Genomic DNA, 19,281 nt, shown 5'->3' on the forward strand with positions numbered 1-19,281 from the left:
GTTGTGAGCCACCATGTGGTTGCTGGGATTTGAACTCCAGACCTTTGGAAGAGCAGTCGGGTGCTCTTACCCACTGAGCCATCTCACCACCCCCAGGAATTTTAAAGTTTTTTGTTGTTTGTTGTTTTGAAACAGGGTCTCACTGTGTAGCTCTGGCTGTCCTAGAACTTGCTAAGTAGACCAGGCTGTCCTTGAACACACCAGGATCTACCAGTCTCTGCACCATAGTACTGGGATTAAGGTACGTTCCACCAGTCCTGGACTTGGACTTCATTACTACACGAATACCCTTTCTTCATCCAGACTTATCTATACTCCTATATTGTAATTACCTGTCACACACCCTTCCTGTCTCTCACTGGAGTTCCTCAGAACTCCTTTATTTATCTAGGGTCTTCTCAAGGTCATGTATGTAACAGTTGGCAGGTGCACTAGGGAGGCAATGCCAGTCAAACATGTGCACAGGCATGTCACTGCACTGGATATGTTACAACAAACTGCTTGGCTACGGTGGTGTCTGCCAGGTGCTTTCATTGTAAGCATACTGCTCTACTCTGGGTAGTAACGGAGTGGCGTGTATATGTTCCACATGCAACTTGGAAGTGCCCACCACCAAAAACTATCAAAGTCAAATTTTCCCATTATAATTAATAAATACCTGTTGGAAGAAAAAATTTGAGACTATATAAATATACAGATTTCCCTCAAATTTTTAAATTAAAATTTTTTTACACTATTCATTCATCCATCCATCATCCACCCATCCATCCACCCATCCATCCATCCATCCATCCATCCATCCATCCATCCAGTGTGTGTGGTGGTCCAGGGTGGAGAGTAGAAGCTCATGTATGTGGTAGTGACGAATGTACAGAGTGGGGTGAGGCAGAGTGGGGTAGGAGCGTGGAGGTGTGGGAAGGACAGCATAGAGCATGGGGGTGTGGGAAGGACAACATATAGTGTCAGTTCCGTCCTCTACCACATGGGAATCCAACTCAAGGCATCAGGCTTGGTGGCCAGCACGTTTACTCTTCGAGTAATATGACTGACTGGATTTCCCTCAAATTTTCACTAATTTTAGCATCTGTAGGTGGGTACTGCCTGTGGCAATTGTTATTACAGTATCCCAACAGTAATTTTTCTACTTTTCTACTTCTACCCATTCTTTCTCCACATATTGGTCCTTCTTTAGGAACTAATTAAGTTAATTAATTAAAAACCTAATAGGTCAGGCATTTTATAGATACTGTTTTTCAATCCAAAATTATGTGCAACTATCTTAATTTCAAAGGTCACACACACATGCACGAGCCCGCATCCTTGGAGTCTTATCTAAGTCTAAAGTCTTTCTTAAAGTCACTGAGCTGCAAGTCACTGCAGAACTGGAACATGGTCCACTCCCACTGTGTTCCCTTGGGGATCTCTTCTCTAACCCTCACCTGCTCTGTCTCCATGGAAATGAACTTTTGACTTGTGCTTCTCAACCCTGGCCCTGACCCAGAAATCCTCTAACTGACCACTGCTTAATCTATAGGCAGGGCTGAGTGTGTGTACATTGGTAAATGGACCATACTGAGTTGTGAGGCTCTTACCACCCACCTCAGACAATGAAATGACTAGGGTAGAAAATGAAGTAGAAGAGGCTCACCGTCAAGGGCTTCTTTTAGCTCATCTTTAGTCCAGGCCACTTCAGTCATCAGCAAGCGGAGGTAGTACATGGCATGCTGGTGAGGCTGCTCAGCCCGGAAGTTATTAAGAGATCGCATATACTAGGGAGGGAGAATACAGGTTCATTAATTTTCAAAGTCGACTGGGAAAATCAGCTACAATCTAATTTCTTTTACATAAGCTGTATAACTGGAATGCAAGGATATCTGCGTCTTTCTCTTCTATAGAGTTTCTACCCTTCTCTGGTTCTTAAACTAAAGGCCATGCATTTTCATCGCCCAGGCCACATCTTCCCCTCTAACATACATCTGCACGCCTCCACTAAGGGACACCTTGCATGCCTTAGAAAGTAAGCCCCAGTCTGCAGGGATCCTCAGATACTGCACAGCATCAAAAAGTCTCCGTCAGCAAGTAACAGGGGTAGTAGCTACTGAATGTCCAACTAAAAGTCTTCCAGTAGGCAGCCCTCTGTCTGAGATGAAGGCTGGGATGAAAACTATAAAGAGTCTCTCATTAGAGTTTCCCCCAGATCCAGAACTGCAGCCATAGTAGGTTTTGAAGCTGACAGTCAGGTATATAACTAGTGGGTTCAGCTCTCTGAGTAGAAAACAAGATTTAACAAAGATGGCATAAGATAACTGCATCAGGATCATGAAGTTTTTAAAATTTTTATCCTCTCTTCATTATTAGCAATTTTTATAATATGACAATATAGGGTCTGGAGAGCTGGCTCAGTAGTTAAGAGTATTGCCTGCTTTTCCAGATGACCAGGGTTCAATCCCCAGCACCCACATGGAAGCCCACAACTGTCTGAAACTCCAGTTCAAGGGATCTGAAACCTCACACGGACATATATGCAGGCAAAACACAAATGTACATGAAATTAAAATAAATAAATTACTTTTTAAAAATACGGCAAGATAACTGAATTAAGAAAAATTATAAAAGCAAGTTATAAGACTTACCGCCTCTTTGATAATTTCAAATCTTTTCTTATCAATCTCAAAAGTAGCCATTTTCTCCGTGATCTTCTTTAGCAAAATTGGCTGTTTGTCATTGTAACCTTTCACTGAGAGCTATGAAAAGAGGTGAAGGTATTAAAAAATTTCAATAGCTTCATCTTAAGTTTGATTTTAAAAACACTTTGAAAATTCCAATACTATGTATATTAAGTAGAAAATAAGACAAGGAACTCAATAAACTTAATTTAACACTAGTCATCTTCATATTAAATAACAGCTTTTCCCAAATAAAGTCAATAGTAGGTAAACTCCCCAGAGGCCTAACTATAATGGCACCTACCATATCGCAACATTCATGTTCTCACATTTGCAGAACTTAATTACAGTCTTAAGTTTTGTCTTTTTCTTTCTGGTATTGGAGACTGAACTCCAGGGCCATGCTAAGTATATGCTTCGCCACGGAGCAACACTCAAAGCCCTAAAGTCTGTCTTAAGAAGGGCTCTCTAATGAATAGCTTAACTAATACTTTGTAATGGAGGTAGTGAAGAGACAAAAGTCCCCGAGACTGTTACCTAGCTGGCTATTGGACACATTCCGAAACTACTTAGAAATCTTTAAATAATCAGCTCTGACTAGAAGACCCGGAGGCGAGGCGGATCATGGTTGGAGGCCAGTCTGGATTACTCAGCCAGTCCCAGGCTTGTCACACAGCAAGACCCCATCTCAACTTCCAGCCTCAAAGGGGGTGGGGTGGGGGTGGGGAACCATGTCCTCTTTGGAAAAGTCAGGCAGCCCAGGTTGTATTCTATAGCCTAATGCTGCTGTCATTCTGTGATATCCAACAAGGAATCACAACCCTAGCTACCTGCTTTTTTATGAGTTCTGCTGATGTTCTAAAAGCCAACGGCAAATAAATTTGTAGGGAAGATATCTGTATATACTGTGAGGATTTCTCCTGAGAATCAATTACTTTATCAGCCTCAGAAAGCCTCAGATCCAGAGAGCACGGAAGAGGAAAGGCCATGATTACATCTGTGTGTGCAGCACGTGGAGCAACACAGGATATTCTGCAAGGAGAACTGCCCCGTGAAGTCCCGGACAAGCAGGAGCCGCAGCTGGAGCAAAGATCCCTGACCACAGAAAGCATGCTGTGGACCGTATGAACTACAACTGTCAGGAAGCCACTTAGCACAAGTATATGCTGTGAGAGGCACTAGGGATAAACAAACTAGACAATTATTTGTGGTTCACTTTGAGTTTTGAGTCTCAACCTGTAGAATCTGAGAATGGTTAGACCGAATCTATTCTTACACATAAAACAACAACATCTACCTGAAAAAAAAATTTTGGTAAAAAGGAGACACAAGTGGAAAACAAATGCAATTTCAAGTCTTTTGTGTGAGATCTGGGACATGCTCTCATCTCGGTCGTTACTAAGCATGTGCTCTGCAGACCCATGGGAATAATGTGTGCCATTCGTTAAACAAATGCTATTTTGGAACTGAGATATCATCAAAGGTAGGATGTACACATAACGCATGTAAAACAGTTAATGAAACATGCCAGGTGGATGTGAACACAGCAACTTTCTGCTACTATCCACAGACATGAAAGATGCTTATGTATTAGTAAAATACAGCACCCCAATAATAACAAATAGCTTTTACTTAGAGGTAGGAAAGGACTCAAATACATGGAGGGGAAAACATGCTTTTAAGATTAGTATGTTAAACATCTCAAACAAAACATGCCCATACATGTGGAGCGCACACACATGTGCACAAGATGCACTGAATTTCCCCAATCATTTATTAGTAGGCTAATACCATTTTGAATCCTTCAGTCATTTAAAAGGTGCAAGGAAGAAAACCATCAACCTTCCTGTTTCACGATGCACAAGTTAATAGTTTTCCAAGCTCTACAGAAAGCTTCAACAGTGTGTTGCCTCTTCTTTGGTGTGCATTTTACTTACAAGTATTGCATTCATCCCTGATGCAATGGCATAGCTCAAACCTGACAGGCGTGCTGCATATGTATACTCTTTTAAATCATCCTTCAATAACCTGATAAACAGGTAGGTCATGTTGCAATGGAGAGGATCAGCATAAAGGTAGCGACTAACAAAGAGAAAAACAGAAGAGATGCTTTGATACCTCAGGTGTGGCATGACAATGAGAAACATGACCGAAGAGTATGGATATGCAGCCTCGTGATCTGACTTCTAAGGCAGGGGGTAGGCCAGCCTCGCGGTTTACCAAGCGAGGGCTCCATTCTGCTTTTCTCAAGCTCAAGATTTCAGATACAGAATGGGTAAGAGCTAAACCTAAATCGGGCACAGTTTTGATTGAGGAGAAAAATATGACATTCCGATGAAAGATGTTAAATAAAAAAGAATCAAGGAAACTCTGCATACTATGAATGGTACACAGTGGAATGTTAGAGTAAAAGCTAACTTAAAAATTAAATGAAGAGAAAATACGGTAACCGATAAACATTTTTTTTTAAAGAAATCAAACTCATACCCACAATTTAAAATGCTTCCATCAAATCAATATAAAAATGTTGATGAGTGGAAGGCTCTAAGACATGGGTACTTACATACATCCCATAGATGGTATTTTGGAGGTCATAGCTCAGGCCTGCTAGCTCTGCTGCATATGCATACTCGTTGAGTGAGTCTTTGAGGAGCTCAAGGTACAAATAGGCCATGTTACAGTGCAAGGGGTCCACATAAGCAAACGGGCTGCAAGAAAACGTTGACATAAAGAGCCGATTTATTACTTCCCAATGTGCTGTGGCCTTTGAGGTGGGTGCAGAAACTCAGTAATAGTTTATATAATTTCCCAAGGACAAGGTTGAATTCTTGAATCTGTTTCTTTTTGTCATGAAGAGAAAAAGGTCTAAGAGAGAGGGTGTCAGGAATCTGTGTGTGTGTGCACTGGAGGCTGGGAAGTAGGAGCTGATGGTCTCAACTGGTGTAGGACTGACAAGTCAGAAAGGAGAGGCAGGGAGAGTGTGGAACGGAAAACCGCAGGGCTGTCCTTCAGCTGCCGCAAGGAGGCTTGATGACGCTAAGGTGATCCAGCATCAGCATGTCCTCTTAGAGTACAGAAGTGTGAGACTGGGAAGCCTGTGCACGCTAACTGCATGGCCTTAAAAGAGAAAGACTGCAGAGAACTGTGGAAGTATTAGCTTACCCCTAACCAATATAGCTACAACACAACTGGGATATTTATAAAGTTCATCATAGAACTGCAGCTAGAATTAGAAAAAAATTACAATAGGAAAATATTTGAAAAAAGAAGACAAATAATAGCACATAACAGCTAAATAGAAACAGATATTAACTTCACATCTCTCAGACAGGAAACTACCTCTCCCTGGGTACCTGGGTTGGCAGCAGTGGAGTTTGGGATTCAAATGAAAGTTGAAACAATCTACTTAGTTGACTATATAACACTACTTACCTTTGTCAGCATCAAAGAAAGAGCCATGAATTCAACAACATGTTATTACACACTGTCTATAGAGCTCCTCTCTAGACCCTGAGAGCAGATAAAGAGCAACTCAAGCAAAAGCCCTGTGTGCTCGGGGCTTGAGTTAACTGGGAGACACAAGCACCAGGCTTAAATCTGCTATACCAGGTGGTGACAGGGTTATGAACAACGATGGATGGGGGAGGCAGGACACAAAAATTACTCCATTAGATAAGATAGTTAATCCGGCCACGGTGATTAACAGGGCCAGCTGGGCCTGTCCCTAAAGCAAGCAGGGGGCAAGCCTTGGAGAGATCTGGCACGGAGACAGAACTTTCCTGACGACTGCTCCAGACCAAAGGAAGGTGCTTTATTCTATTTGTAGCACAGTTACTACATCACACTACACATTTATGTGCTGAAAGAAATGCTAACTCTTTTATCCACGCTAATAATAAAGCGAAAATGCAGAAAAATGCTTAGTTACTTGCAAAGTTAAAACAAAAGAGGAAAATCTAAATGGATGTTGCCATTAATTCTTTTTAAAAAATGTATATGGGTTTATGTGTGCGTGTGTACATGCACACACCTATTATCTATTATATGGCGTGCATATATAATCCATAGGTCAGCTTGTGGTAGTTGGTTTTCTTTTTTTTTTTTTTTTTTTTTTTTTTTTTTTTTTTTTTTTTTTTTTTTTTTTTAATTTTATTTATTTATTTATTTATTTATTATATGTAAGTACACTGTAGCTGTCCTCAGACACTCCAGAAGAGGGAGCCAGATCTCGTTAAGGATGGTTGTGAGCCACCATGTGGTTGCTGGGATTTGAACTCCTGACCTTCGGAAGAGCAGTCGGGTGCTCTTACCCACTGAGCCATCTCACCAGCCCGGTAGTTGGTTTTCTACTCCCATGTGAGTCCCAGGGACTGAACTTAGTTTGTCAGTCTTGGGGCAACACTGGTACCTGCAAAGCCATCTCCCTTATCTTGGTTTAATTTTCTTTCTGCATTGTATGAAATGACAAATCCTCTTTAGGCATTGAGCAGCTTTCAACTTAAGCTGTTGTTCACTCACACACACACACACACACACACACACACACACACACACACACACACAGAGAGAGAGAGGGTGTGTGTGGGGAGAGAATGCTAGTGCCTATCAAAACAAAAAAGTAAGACCATGACAAAGTCATCTCTTTGGCAACTAGAGCTGCCATGGCTAAAAGTCAGGAGGACCGAGATTAGAGGTTCAATATCATATGACTCAAGCTGAGAAGAGAATTATAAGTGTCCTAAAAACACCAGGTCATACAAACATGTGCTAGGGCACTGGAGTGGCCTAAAACTTAACTTTTAAGAGACACCAGGATTCCACTGAAATATGTAAATCTAGCTCAAATACATTGTAATCAGATACTATACAGATACATCTGGTCTTAAAGAGAGAGCATCTTAAAAACTGTGACCCAGCCGGGTGTGGTGGCGCACGCCTTTAATCCCAGCACTTGGGAGGCAGAGACAGGCGGATCTCTGAGTTCGAGGCCAGCCAGTTCCAGGACAGCTGGGCTACACAGAGAAACCCTGTCTCGAAAAACCAAAAAAAAAAAAAAAAAAAAAAAAAAAAAAAAAAAAAAAAAACTGTGACCCAGTGTACAGAATTTAATTCTATTTCTGAAAAGGGCATATACAACACACATGTGTGATTTATCTCCTTTTTTCTTTCTTCCTTTATTAGTTTTTGGAGACAGGGTTTCTCTGTGTAGCCCTGGCTGTCCTGGAACTCACTTTGTAGACCAGGCTGGCCTCAAACTCAGACACCCACCTGCCACTGCCTCCTGAGTGCTGGCATTAGCTGCGTGCATCAGCCACGCACTGCTTACAATCTCTATTCAAATGTATGTATATGACAAGGTCAACAGTGATTCTCTAGGGAAAAATAGATCAGAGGAGGGAGATAAATCTGTGGGAAGCAGACATTTTCAATTTCAGAAACTGTGCTGAGCATATCAGAGGTGAGATGTTAAAGAGTTTCTCAACAGGTACTGTCAAGAAATTAACTCTTACAGTCACAGCAACCAATGGGGACACGCAGCTTAGAATATTAAACTATCCCTTGTGATTGGTGGCTCACCCCCTTCAGCACTCAGGAGGCTAAGGCAGGAGGATTGTGACTATGAGACCAGTGTGGGGACTTCATCTTGAGGTCTAGGTCAGTCTGGCTAGGGTGAGACTTAGCCTCAAAAAGCCAAACACAAGGAATAGTTCAGAGGTTAGGAATGCCTGCTGCTCTTCCAGATGACCCAAGCTCAGTTCCCAGGATTCACGCCAGATGGCTCACAATCACATATAACTGCAGGTACAGAGGATGCAACACCTCTCTGGCCTCCAGGGTACCTACATACATGTATATATGCGCATGTGCAGACATATACATACATAGAAATAAATTAGGAAAATTTTATAAACAGCAAACCAACCAGACAAACAAGCAAAGAATTCACTCCCATTACCCAAGAAATTAAAAACAGGTGAGAAAATATGTACATCTAATAGTATGGAACGCTATGCATATCCCTAAAATCCTAACATATTTACTTGTGAAAATTACTAACTTTATATTTAGATATTTTCCTTCTCAAAACATTTAAAGTTATCTCTTTAATTTATGTCTTGCCATTTGAATAATGTAAAACTCAAAGACGCTTTTATCATTTTGAACACTGTTACATGATAAATGAATTTTTAAAAGAACACTGAAGTTTAGAAATATCGCATTATAGTATGAGCCAGGTATGGTAGTGTACGTCTGTAATCCCAACACTGGGGTAAGGCAGGTTAACAGCGTACCTGTGTGTTCACTTATATTATTTGAAAGTATTCTAAAATTTAGCAGTTTGAAAGCACTAACATTTGACCATGAAACTCGAACACGTCAGAGGACTGAGAATGTGAGCACTACAGGTCGGTAATCCTGGTTCAAGGTTTAGTGAGGTGATAGTCAAGGTGATCTCTGGGCTTTGCTCCTCTGCAGGTTTAACTACAGCTGGAGGATTCTTCCCTAAGTTCAATGTCATAATTGTTAGAAGGCTCCAGACATGGACCTTTCTACAAGGCAAATGTCATTACAAGAGGAAACCCTATCGCTCTCTTTTCTCTCTATGTATAAACACATTCGTGTGTACCTTTAGAAACATATACACATGTATTTATTTATTCACACTTGTATGCATCCCTAGGCACACATACAAATACACACATGTACACGGCTACATCAATGGGCAAGTTTCAGGAATTGAAAAAAAAATCAACAAGAAAAACATTCCCATTGTTCCTTTTTTCTTAATGAAGCTTCTGGATAAATCTATTAACTCCTTCAGATTCCCACGGCCTGACAGCTAAGCAGCCTCTCCTACTAAGAGCTAGCACAAATCATGTTAGCCAAAGGGTATTATACTCCTTAATGCAACAAAGAATGAACTTTGGCTCTCAGCAATTCCTCACAGCCTTTCCTTGGCTAGGAGAAATTTAATTCTCATTATTTTAAAAAATATGGATGCTTAAGAACAGAAAACTCAATAAAATGTAACTTGATTTTTTTTGGGGGGGGGGGGGGTTCGAGACAGGGTTACTCTGTGTAGCCCTGGCTGTCCTGGAACTCACTCTGTAGACTAGGCTGACCTCGAACTCAGAAATCTGCCTGTCTCTGCCTTCCAAGTGCTGGGATTAAAGGCGTGCACCACCACCACACCCAGCATAACTTGATTTTTTTAAGTTGTTTGGCTAGATTCAATTACATACCTGAAAAATTCAAAGTTGAGACAAGCTTTCGGCAAGAAAAATTTATCATCTTGTTTGAACCACAGCTTACTCATGGCTGTGTCCTGGGACAGAGAAACAGCTTGGTTAGAAACAGATGCATTCCATAAAAGTGTACACCCAAAGCGCTCTTCAAGTTGAGGGGCAAAAGCACATGGCTCTGAAGGTTGCTGCTCCACAACCTTGAAGCACCTGGGCTAGCGAGCAGACCAGAGAGAAGACTGCCAGCCCTGTGACAGGAACAGCCAGCCTGTGACAGGAACAGTCAGCCTGTGACAGGGACAGTCAGCCTGTGACAGGGAACAGTCAGCCTGTGACAGGAACAGTCAGCCTGTGACAGGGACAGTCAGCCTGTGACAGGAACAGTCAGCCTGTGACAGGAACAGTCAGCCTGTGACAGGAACAGTTAGCCCGCTACTCCCATGAATAGGGAGATGAGAGCACGGTGGGGGAGACAGATGGGAGACATCAGTACCACCTGCTCTGTCATCATCTTTCTGGACACAGGGAGCCCTTTCAGATCAGCGTGTCAGCCAGCCTCTAGGGCAGCAGTTCTCCATGCTCAGCCTATGGGTTTATATTATGATTCATAACAGCAGCAACATTAAAGTTATGAAGTAGCAATGAAATAACTTATGGTTGGGGTAACCAGTTATAATAAAGGGTTGCAGCATCAGAAGGGTCAGAACCTTCTATGGTGATCCCCAACCCTTGCCGCCTGGGATTCACACCCTTGTATAGTCTGGCTCTCATCAGGGTTAGTGTGCCTAACTAGCAAAAATGACAGACAGACTCAACAGCACTCTGTCCCAGAGACTTAATTCTAAGGTGCTGGCTACTGCCTTGGTCACTTCACCTTCTGCTGCTTTCATCTGGGGAAAGCCAGGTGCCGTGTCAAACAACCCTACCGAGTCTACATGTTGAAGACCAAGGTCTGTTAACCACAAAAATTGTACCTGGGAAAGAATTCTCCAGCCTAAGTTCAGCCTTCCAAAGAGCAAAGCCACAGACAGCGCCTCATTACAGAACATGAACCAGAACCCCAAACCTCAGAAAGTGTATCTTTGTGGTTTTAACTGACTTTTAAAATGATGCCTGTGCTTTCAAAGCTGAAAGGTTTTAGAATAATTTGTTATGCTGCAGTAGAAAACACACAAAGATGAACAATCCAATAACACCTTAACTTATTTCACTCATTCTATACTAAGAATGCTCTCAAATGCTCATTTTAAACTTTGAAATTCTGTTAGGAGATGTAATTGATACAATGTGCTCACCGCTTTACTCTGACAAAACATTTAACAACAGCCCAGCCAGGCATGGAGGCACAACTGCAATGCCAGCATTTGGAAAGCTGGGGAGGACCAATGAGGCTACACTCAGCTACACTGAGCTAGCCTGAGCTCCATAGCAAGACCTGTCCAAAACTACAAGGACTAGCACATAGCTTCGTGGTAGAGCTCTTACCCAGAGAGAGGCAAGCTTAACATAGTAGTAACTCATTAAAGTCATCTCAAAAGAAAAACAGATGTCTCACTAATAACCTAGTTGCTTAAGATAAATGAAATTCTGTGTTCCTCACAAGGATATTTATTAGGCCATCTGAAGACAAAAAAAAGGGAAAGGAGCATCTAAGGTCTTGAGATTTAGTTTGTAAGTTTAGAACAAAGACTATGTTGCAACTTTTCTACAACTTCCTCCAAGGTGTGAAATGGGGGAGCCCTCTCACCCCTCCCCACCTGTAATTCAGGAGCTCTGAGCAGACATTGTTAGCATCTGCTTCCAACAGCCTCCCTCCACTGGCTCCCCGCACTCCCCACCTTGCTCCAGGTGGCGCAAACCCACTTCTTCATCAGGTCTTCAGTGGATATGGAGAGGAGCCTGGGACCTTTCAGCTGACTTGACTAGAGCCCTGACTTTCTTTTTCTGCAGCAACGCAATCATCTAGATCCTATGTTTGTTGTTCAGGTTTGTTTTGTTTTGTGCTATTGCATTTTTAACTTCATGATATTTCTTGCATTCTTTTACAGCATTTCTATCATCTCTTAGGATGTGACAAATCCTAAATTAACAAAGTTCCAAATATAAGGAATTATCTTTATTTCTCCATGTAATAGGCTGGCCTTTACATTTAAAATCACTGATTCTGTGGAATGAAAGCGTGTCCCTACAGAACAAGAGATCGGGAGCTGAATCAAGAGGATCATTTAACCCTCAAGAGTTGGGGAACATAAGACGCCCACTACTGCCACCCCCACGTGTATAAACCAACCAACCAACTTGCAGACTTAACACATTACCTTAATAAGAGCAGGGTATGGTGTTGCATCTTTTTCTAATGACAAAATCTCAAAATTTGTAGGAATAAATTCATTCTTTGTTGGAAGTTTAAATTTTCCATTCAGGTCAGCATTTTGCCATTTCTGGATGAATAATAAAACACACACACATGTGAAAGTAATTACTAATATAACTCAAGAGTTACAAATACTGTCTTTGGGCTGAGGCTATACCCTGGTTTGATCTACACCATCATGCTGCAAAGCAATGACAAATGTTAATTGAACAGGGTGGCTCACACCTGCAATCCTAATGCTCGGGAAGCTGAGGCAGGAGGATGCCCAGTTAGACACCAGCCTGGCTGACTTCTTGGCCAGCCATGGCTACATAATGAGAACCCCTCTCAAAACTACAAACAAATGAAAAAAAATAAATAAAAAAGACAAACCGAAACAAACCAACAAACAAAGCAACTGGTGCCTTTGCTCACTGTGTAAGCAAGTCTGAAGGAACATTCCCCCATCATATATGAAGGGCTACAACCAGAACCTGCCGATGGATTTTCATGCCACTTGAGTTTATCTTTCTGATACTAAAAGATTTTACATTCATCTATACATTTTTTTTCCTTTCTTCAGCTTCTAATCAGCTGCTTAAACAAAAATCTGAGGGGGGGGGTGGGCCACATTTAGAATGTAAATGAATAAAATAATAGAAAATAGAAAAATCTGGATTAATGGAACAAAGAGAATCTGATAGGTCTATATCTGTTCTAGCTCTTTAAAAACTAGTCATGTACACTGGTATATTTAAACCACACTTTCAGTTATGTCTCCATTTATGACCTGAAGTCCAGGCTGAGGGAAGGGACTTCTTTCACTTCAGAACTTCTAATTTTTCACTTATTTATTTTGTATGCAGCTGCACACACCCATGACGCTTGTGTGGCAGTCAGAGGACAAGCTGTAGGGATCAGGTCTCTCCTTCCACCTGCCATGTGGGTTCCAGGGACTGAACCTGCGTTATCAGTGTTGGCAGCAGGTGCCTCTAACCACCGAGCACTCTCGCCAACCCATCAAGTCAGGTGTTTCTTCCAGAAGACATGTAAACTGTTATGTAAGCCAATAATAACTCAAGACACGGGCAAAACAAAGACAGGACTTACATCTACACTGACACATGAAATGGTTCCAGAAGCTAAGGACAGAACTCAGGCCTGTGATTGTTGAACCCTAATTTATACACTGTTCACTGGCTGTTAAAGGCTCAGGTTCATAAATAAAAGACATTTTATTATTAAAAGCCCAAAAGAAAAGCAAGTGCCATTAACTCTGGATTCAGTCAGTCACCTAGACGTCCCATCACAGCTATGTAGATGCTGAAACTGGATTTTGGTGTCAATACTTGCATTCCTTTGGCATGGGGAGAGTAGAGAGTTGAACAGTTTTTACCCTGCATCTTAAGTCTCCAGAAAGGCTGAGCTGGGGCTAAGAAATACATAGCAAGCCGTCTCACTGCTGTACTTCCAGATAAACTTAAAAAGAATTCTACAGGGCAAGGCTGTTACGGTCACAATTTGGTAAACAGGAGGTTTTTATGGTCATGACTTGATAAATGGGGGTGGGGGGTGGGGGGGGTGGGGGTGTTTCTTCCTTTTTAGATTATTTCAGCCCCAGCATTGACTGAAGAAAAAGGAGGATTTTTTTCAGCTTAAGAATATGGACTTAGTTACACTCTGGGGGGAACACAATGTTGGAGATCCCTGAAGTAGCAGTGATAATTTATTTTCTTAAATTATTTCGTTTTTAGACCAGAGAGATGGCTCCTCAGGCACTGGCTACACCAGCCTGGATACCTGCGCTCCGTCCCTGGAACCCATGTGGAGATAAAAAAGAAAGGACTACACAAAGTTGTCCTATGATATCCACAAACATATGCACACGGAATTAAAAATGTATTTTACTGGGCTGGAGAGATGGATGGCTCAGTGGTTAAGAGCACTGGCTGCTCTTCTTGAGGTCCTGAGTTCAATTCCCAGCAACCATATGGTGGCTCAAAACCACCTGTAATGGGATCTGATGCCCTTTTTCTGGCATGTCTGAAGACTTCTGAAGACAGCTGCAGTGTACTCATATACATAAAATAAATAAATAAATCTTTAAAAAACCAAAAACTTATTTTACTATGTTGTCATTGAAAAAAAAAAAGTTTGGGATAGAGAGATGTCTCAGAGCACTGGCTGGTCTTCCAGAGAACTCAGGTTCAAATCCCAGCAGCCACATAGCAGCTCACAACCGTCTCTAACTCCAGTCCCAGGGGATCTGATGCCCTCATATAGACACACATGCAGACAAAACGCCAGTGCATATGAAATAAAAATAAATTAAAAAAAAGAAGGTTCATTACTTGTAATGTTATCTGGTACTTTCGAGTAATCTATAGCCAACAAAGCAAAACAGAAAAAGATTCTATGAAGCTAATCAAAGTCTCAGCCACTGACAAATGTGGTAAAATGCAGACTAAACACAACTGCTTGGAAATAAATCACGGTTCCCTTGTGTTGACAACACGAGTAACCAGACAATGAGGGCAAAATATAATGCTACCCAACAGTAAAAGCTGTGTGCATCCTAGCCAGGACTGCAGCAGCTTGTCTTCCACGGCCCCGCTTCCTCAGCTCTTGCCTTCCTGGCGCTGTGCAGCCCTGTGTTCACAGCACTGCAGTGCTTGGTGCATGAAGCTCAGAGGCTATTTATTTTACAGCCCTGGTGGTTTGATTAACATACAAGAAAGTGCCAGAGGGCACCACTTCATGAAAAGTTCCACCTTCCAGCTCTCTAGCTTCTCTTTCACTCTTCCCAGGACAATAAGGACAACAGTGGGCCAGCACTCTCTGCTCCCGGGACCCAGCCTAAGGATGGAGGGAGCCCTGTTCTCATTGTTCCCACCTCAGGTTGAATCACAGGTGACTTGATCCTACCTGAATGACGTCCTCTGGGATAGCTTCTTGCTTATACTGTGTTCCATACCACTGCTCTGTGCGGTCAGTTTTCCCTTCAAATGATTTGGAAACTATTGCCACCCTAGAGACAGATGGAAAACACAAACAGATATGATACATATGTCATATGCACAGACTTTGACCCATGAAAATGTAAACATGTCCAAGAATCCGCTGAGCCATGTCCTAACTTGCTTTGTGTTGCTAGGATAAACATCAGGACCAAAAGCGAGCTGGGGAAGAAAGGGTGCATCCCATCTTACAGCTCAGTCGTTCTCTGAGGGATGTCAGGGCAGGGACAAGCAGAACCATGGAGAAATGCTGCTTACATGCCTGCTCCTCAGGGCTGGCTCAGCTTGCTTTTTAATCACAACTAACCACTGCTTATTGGGCTAGACACCCCACACCCACATTAGTCAAGAAACCACAACCCCATCTGATAAAGCTATTTTCTCAATTGACGGTCCCCTTTTTCAGATGACTCTAGCTTGTGTCAAGTTGGCAAAACACTGGACCTCTTAAAACCCAATCAACAGGCAGCACGTGCACCGGCTTCTGAGCATGGCCCCACTGTCCTCTGTTCACAGCCCGCTGATTCTACTGCAAAAGGGGGCTGGCTATAGGAGAGCTCTCGCCTAGGGATGCTATAGCCTAATTTAAAAGAAGGGAAAAAACTGAACAAGGATGGAGATATGGCTCCTGTTTGTGATGCCAGCTGAGGTGGGAGTATCATGAGCTGGAGGCCAGCCTTAGCTACATAGCTAGACTCTAACTGCAGCAAAATCAAAGGTATTAAGAAATGGTCCTTACAGAAGTGTATTCCTTCCCAGGGTAGCTCAGGCTTACAGTTAACAGTAATAGCTAAGAATGTAGGTCCATCTAGTGATCACACAGACTTCAACTGTGGGCTGAAGGCACAGCTCAGTGTAGAATACATGCCTAGCAGATGTGCGGCTATGGCTTCAGTCCTTACCACAGAACTAAAACATCAAGGCTGTTCCTTTCCCAACAAACCCAAAGCAACCTTTACTAACTTGTTTCTGTTCTATGTACTACACTCCCCCACCCCCGCACCTGCCCTAACTCCCACTCCAAAGACAGGATTTCTCTGTGTAGCTCTGTCCATCCTAGAACTCACCATGTAGACCACACTGGCCTCAAACTCAAAGATGAACCTGCCTCTGTCTCCTGAGTACTGGGACTAAAGGCTTGCGCCACCACTGCCTGGCTCTGCTCTGTGTTCTACCAGAAACTAACAGCAAATTTAACTACTCTATGCACTCTCTTCCTGCTGAGAGAAGGGAACAAGAAGAAACTCCCATCCGCTGGCCTATTAAGCGCTAACTTTGATGAGACACCAGAAATTACCTAGAAGAGAACTCAAATTGGAGTGGTCAAGAAATGTGATGGGGCTTTGTGTGTGTGTGTGTGTTCAAGACAGGGTTTGTCTGTATAGCCTTGGCTATCCTGGAATTCACTCTTTAAACCAGGCTAGCCTCAAACTCAGAAATCCACCTGCCTCTGTCTCCAAAATGCTGGGATTAAAGGTGTGGGCCACCACTGCCTGGCGAACGAAATGTGATGTTTTGAATGAGAAACATCCTCCATGTCTCAAAAAAACAAAAAAACAAAAAAACAAAAAAAAAAACCAGAGAGAGAGAGAGCGCTCCTCCAAGGTCTTGGGCATTTGTCTGCAGTCCCTGCGGGGTCATAGGAGATGTGACCTTGCTGGAGGAAGTATTTCACTAGGGGTGGGTTTAGAAACATTACAAGGATAATGCCATTTCTAGCTTGCTCTCTCTCCTCCACACTTGTGGATCATGCTGCGAGCTCACTGCTTCTCGCTGCCACGTCCATGTTTGCTGCCACACTTGCCTGCTATGATGGCTTATTCTAAAGGCATAAGCCAAATAAACTCTCCCCTCTCTAAGTTCCTTGGCTGTGGCGTTTTAACACAGCAATAGAAGTTAACAAATGCAAGGAGGGAAAGCGGAGGCAGAATGTCCAAAGACATAGACTATTTAAGAATCACTGGGCTGAAGAGACAGGTCAATAGCAGAGCACTGGCCCACCATGAGAGACGCTGTGGGTTTCATCTCAGGCACCATGGGGGATAAGGAGAGAAGAGCAAGAACCTTTTATCAGCAAAATTCTGTAAGCTTGTCTTACCTGCCTCTTACCCATTTAAACTGAAATCATTACATTGCCACCAGCACACTCAACCCCGCACTCGGGACAAAGCCCATTTGAACCTTTCAGGTTGAGGAATTCTAGACAATTAGCTTGGCTGAGTTAGCATAGTCAGTTGGTTCTGTTTCTGTCTCACAGTCCACATCAATAACTAGGTCTGCATCAGCATTTACTCACTCTATTAGTTCTCCCAGGTTGACTGGAGCCTCTGAATGCTGCCCTCACAGTTGAATGCCTAGTGCTGCCATCGACACACCCATCTGCTCAATCCCACGCACTGTCAGAATCTCCAATTCTCTTTCCATTTTCATGTATCAAGTGTATGTGTGTGTAGGGGGAGGTGGTGACGTGTGCATGTGGCAGTCCTAGGTGATGCTGTAAATTGTCCTCAACGCTCTTCCACTCTACTCACTAAGGCAGGCTCTCTCAAGCAAGCCCAGAGCTCGCCAATACAGTTAGTCTCCCTAGTGAGGTTGCCTAGAGAGTCCCTGTCTCTTCCTTCCAAGACTGGAATTACAAGTGGGCCTCCAAGGCCACCTGTCACTTACATGGTTCTAGCAAGCACTTTAACCACTAAGAAAGAAGACAGGCCCTGAGTAGATTCATCATGAATAACAAGTCCCAAATTAATATAATTATTTATGACTTATACTAGGGACCCAGCAAAGACACTCTTGCTGCACCGTGACAGAGTATGATAAAGACACTGACTGGTCAGGCATAAGAACGTGAGTTCCAAGGATAAACTAGAAACAGGAGCACCCACGGACCAGCAAACAGTGTCAACACTGAGAAGAAACTTCTCTACCTTAGCGTTAAAGAGCTCCCTCTCATCCAAGGAACTGACCTCGGATGGAAACTCCTTAGGTCGGACAGCATAACAGTAGCACACTGATGGGCCGAGTTAAATAACCTCTCCCAGTCTTTTCACTCTGAGCCTTTCCTTCCCTGGTTGCAATATTAAACTTGTCTCAGTGGGATTTAAAAAGTAAAATGTGAGCAGGGCAGTGATGGCGCATGCCTATAATCCCAGCACTCGGGAGGCAGAGGCAGGCGGATTTCTGAGTTCGAGGCCAGCCAGGGCTAAAGATTGAGTTCCAGAACAGCCAGGGCTACACAGAGACATCCTGTCTTAAAAAACAAAATAAAAACAAAACAAAACAAAAAAACTACATGTACCTTTGAGCAACACAGTTCTTGCCTGGCAGCTGGCAAGATTACCACAGGTTGTTCTGCACTTCCTTAGTGAGCTGCCCCAGTTACAGTGACAGCAATCACAGATCTAAGCCTCTATAGGAAAAACACTTTTCTTTAAAGTGACAGTAAGCGGAAAAAGAGAGTCTTAAAGTCTAATTGCACAAGATAGCAAATTTAGAAACAGCAATTTAATCACACGTAAGCATGGGCTCCGGCACACGCACTCCCGAAAATGCTGGGACTGACTTTAAAGCAGCAAAGATTACTATTTAAATCATGATTTCTCAAGGGTGTGTATGTGTGTGTGTGTGTGTGTGTGTTTGAAACATGTCATGTATGTGGGTACATGTTACATTGTGCATGTATGGAAGGTCTGAGAAAAACTTTGGAGAGTCACCGCAATGTGGGTTCTAGGGTTCAAATCAGGTTGCCAGGCGTGCACGGCAGGCATGCTTACTTGCTGATACACTGTGGGGTCCTGCTATATATATAGCTCATGCTCAAGTAGACCTAAAATTCACTATATATCCCAGGCTGATCTCAAACTTGCCACCATACCCAGGTGTCTTGTAGTTTCTGTGTGGAGGTCTTGTTCACTTTTAGTTAAATGCCTAAGTATTTTATGGTTTTGTTGTTTTTAATAAATATTTTAACTTCCCCATTTTCTGTGTTACAATATACAGAA

General features: G+C 42.7%; 1 protein-coding gene across 5 annotated transcripts in view; it reads right to left on the reverse strand.

The window, feature by feature from the left end:
- The window catches only part of Ide (insulin degrading enzyme), a 97,056-nt gene that overhangs the window by 19,356 nt on the left and 58,419 nt on the right, over nucleotides 1-19,281 (reverse strand). For 4 of the 5 annotated variants that reach the window (XM_021151953.2, XM_021151955.2, XM_021151956.2 and 1 more), the window contains 6 exons: nucleotides 15,189-15,291; nucleotides 12,229-12,351; nucleotides 9,911-9,993; nucleotides 5,230-5,374; nucleotides 2,634-2,744; nucleotides 1,649-1,769 (listed from right to left, as the gene is read on the reverse strand). In XM_021151953.2, the coding sequence (XP_021007612.1) occupies nucleotides 1,649-1,769; nucleotides 2,634-2,744; nucleotides 5,230-5,374; nucleotides 9,911-9,993; nucleotides 12,229-12,351; nucleotides 15,189-15,291 (686 nt within the window). Of the gene's footprint in view, nucleotides 1-1,648; nucleotides 1,770-2,633; nucleotides 2,745-4,603; nucleotides 4,749-5,229; nucleotides 5,375-9,910; nucleotides 9,994-12,228; nucleotides 12,352-15,188; nucleotides 15,292-19,281 lie in introns of all 5 variants that reach the window. The other variant, XM_029472379.1, reaches the window with a different exon arrangement.

The sequence above is a fragment of the Mus caroli genome, chromosome 19, assembly GCF_900094665.2.
Source record: "Mus caroli chromosome 19, CAROLI_EIJ_v1.1, whole genome shotgun sequence".
In the NCBI taxonomy this organism is placed as follows: Eukaryota; Metazoa; Chordata; class Mammalia; order Rodentia; family Muridae; genus Mus; species Mus caroli.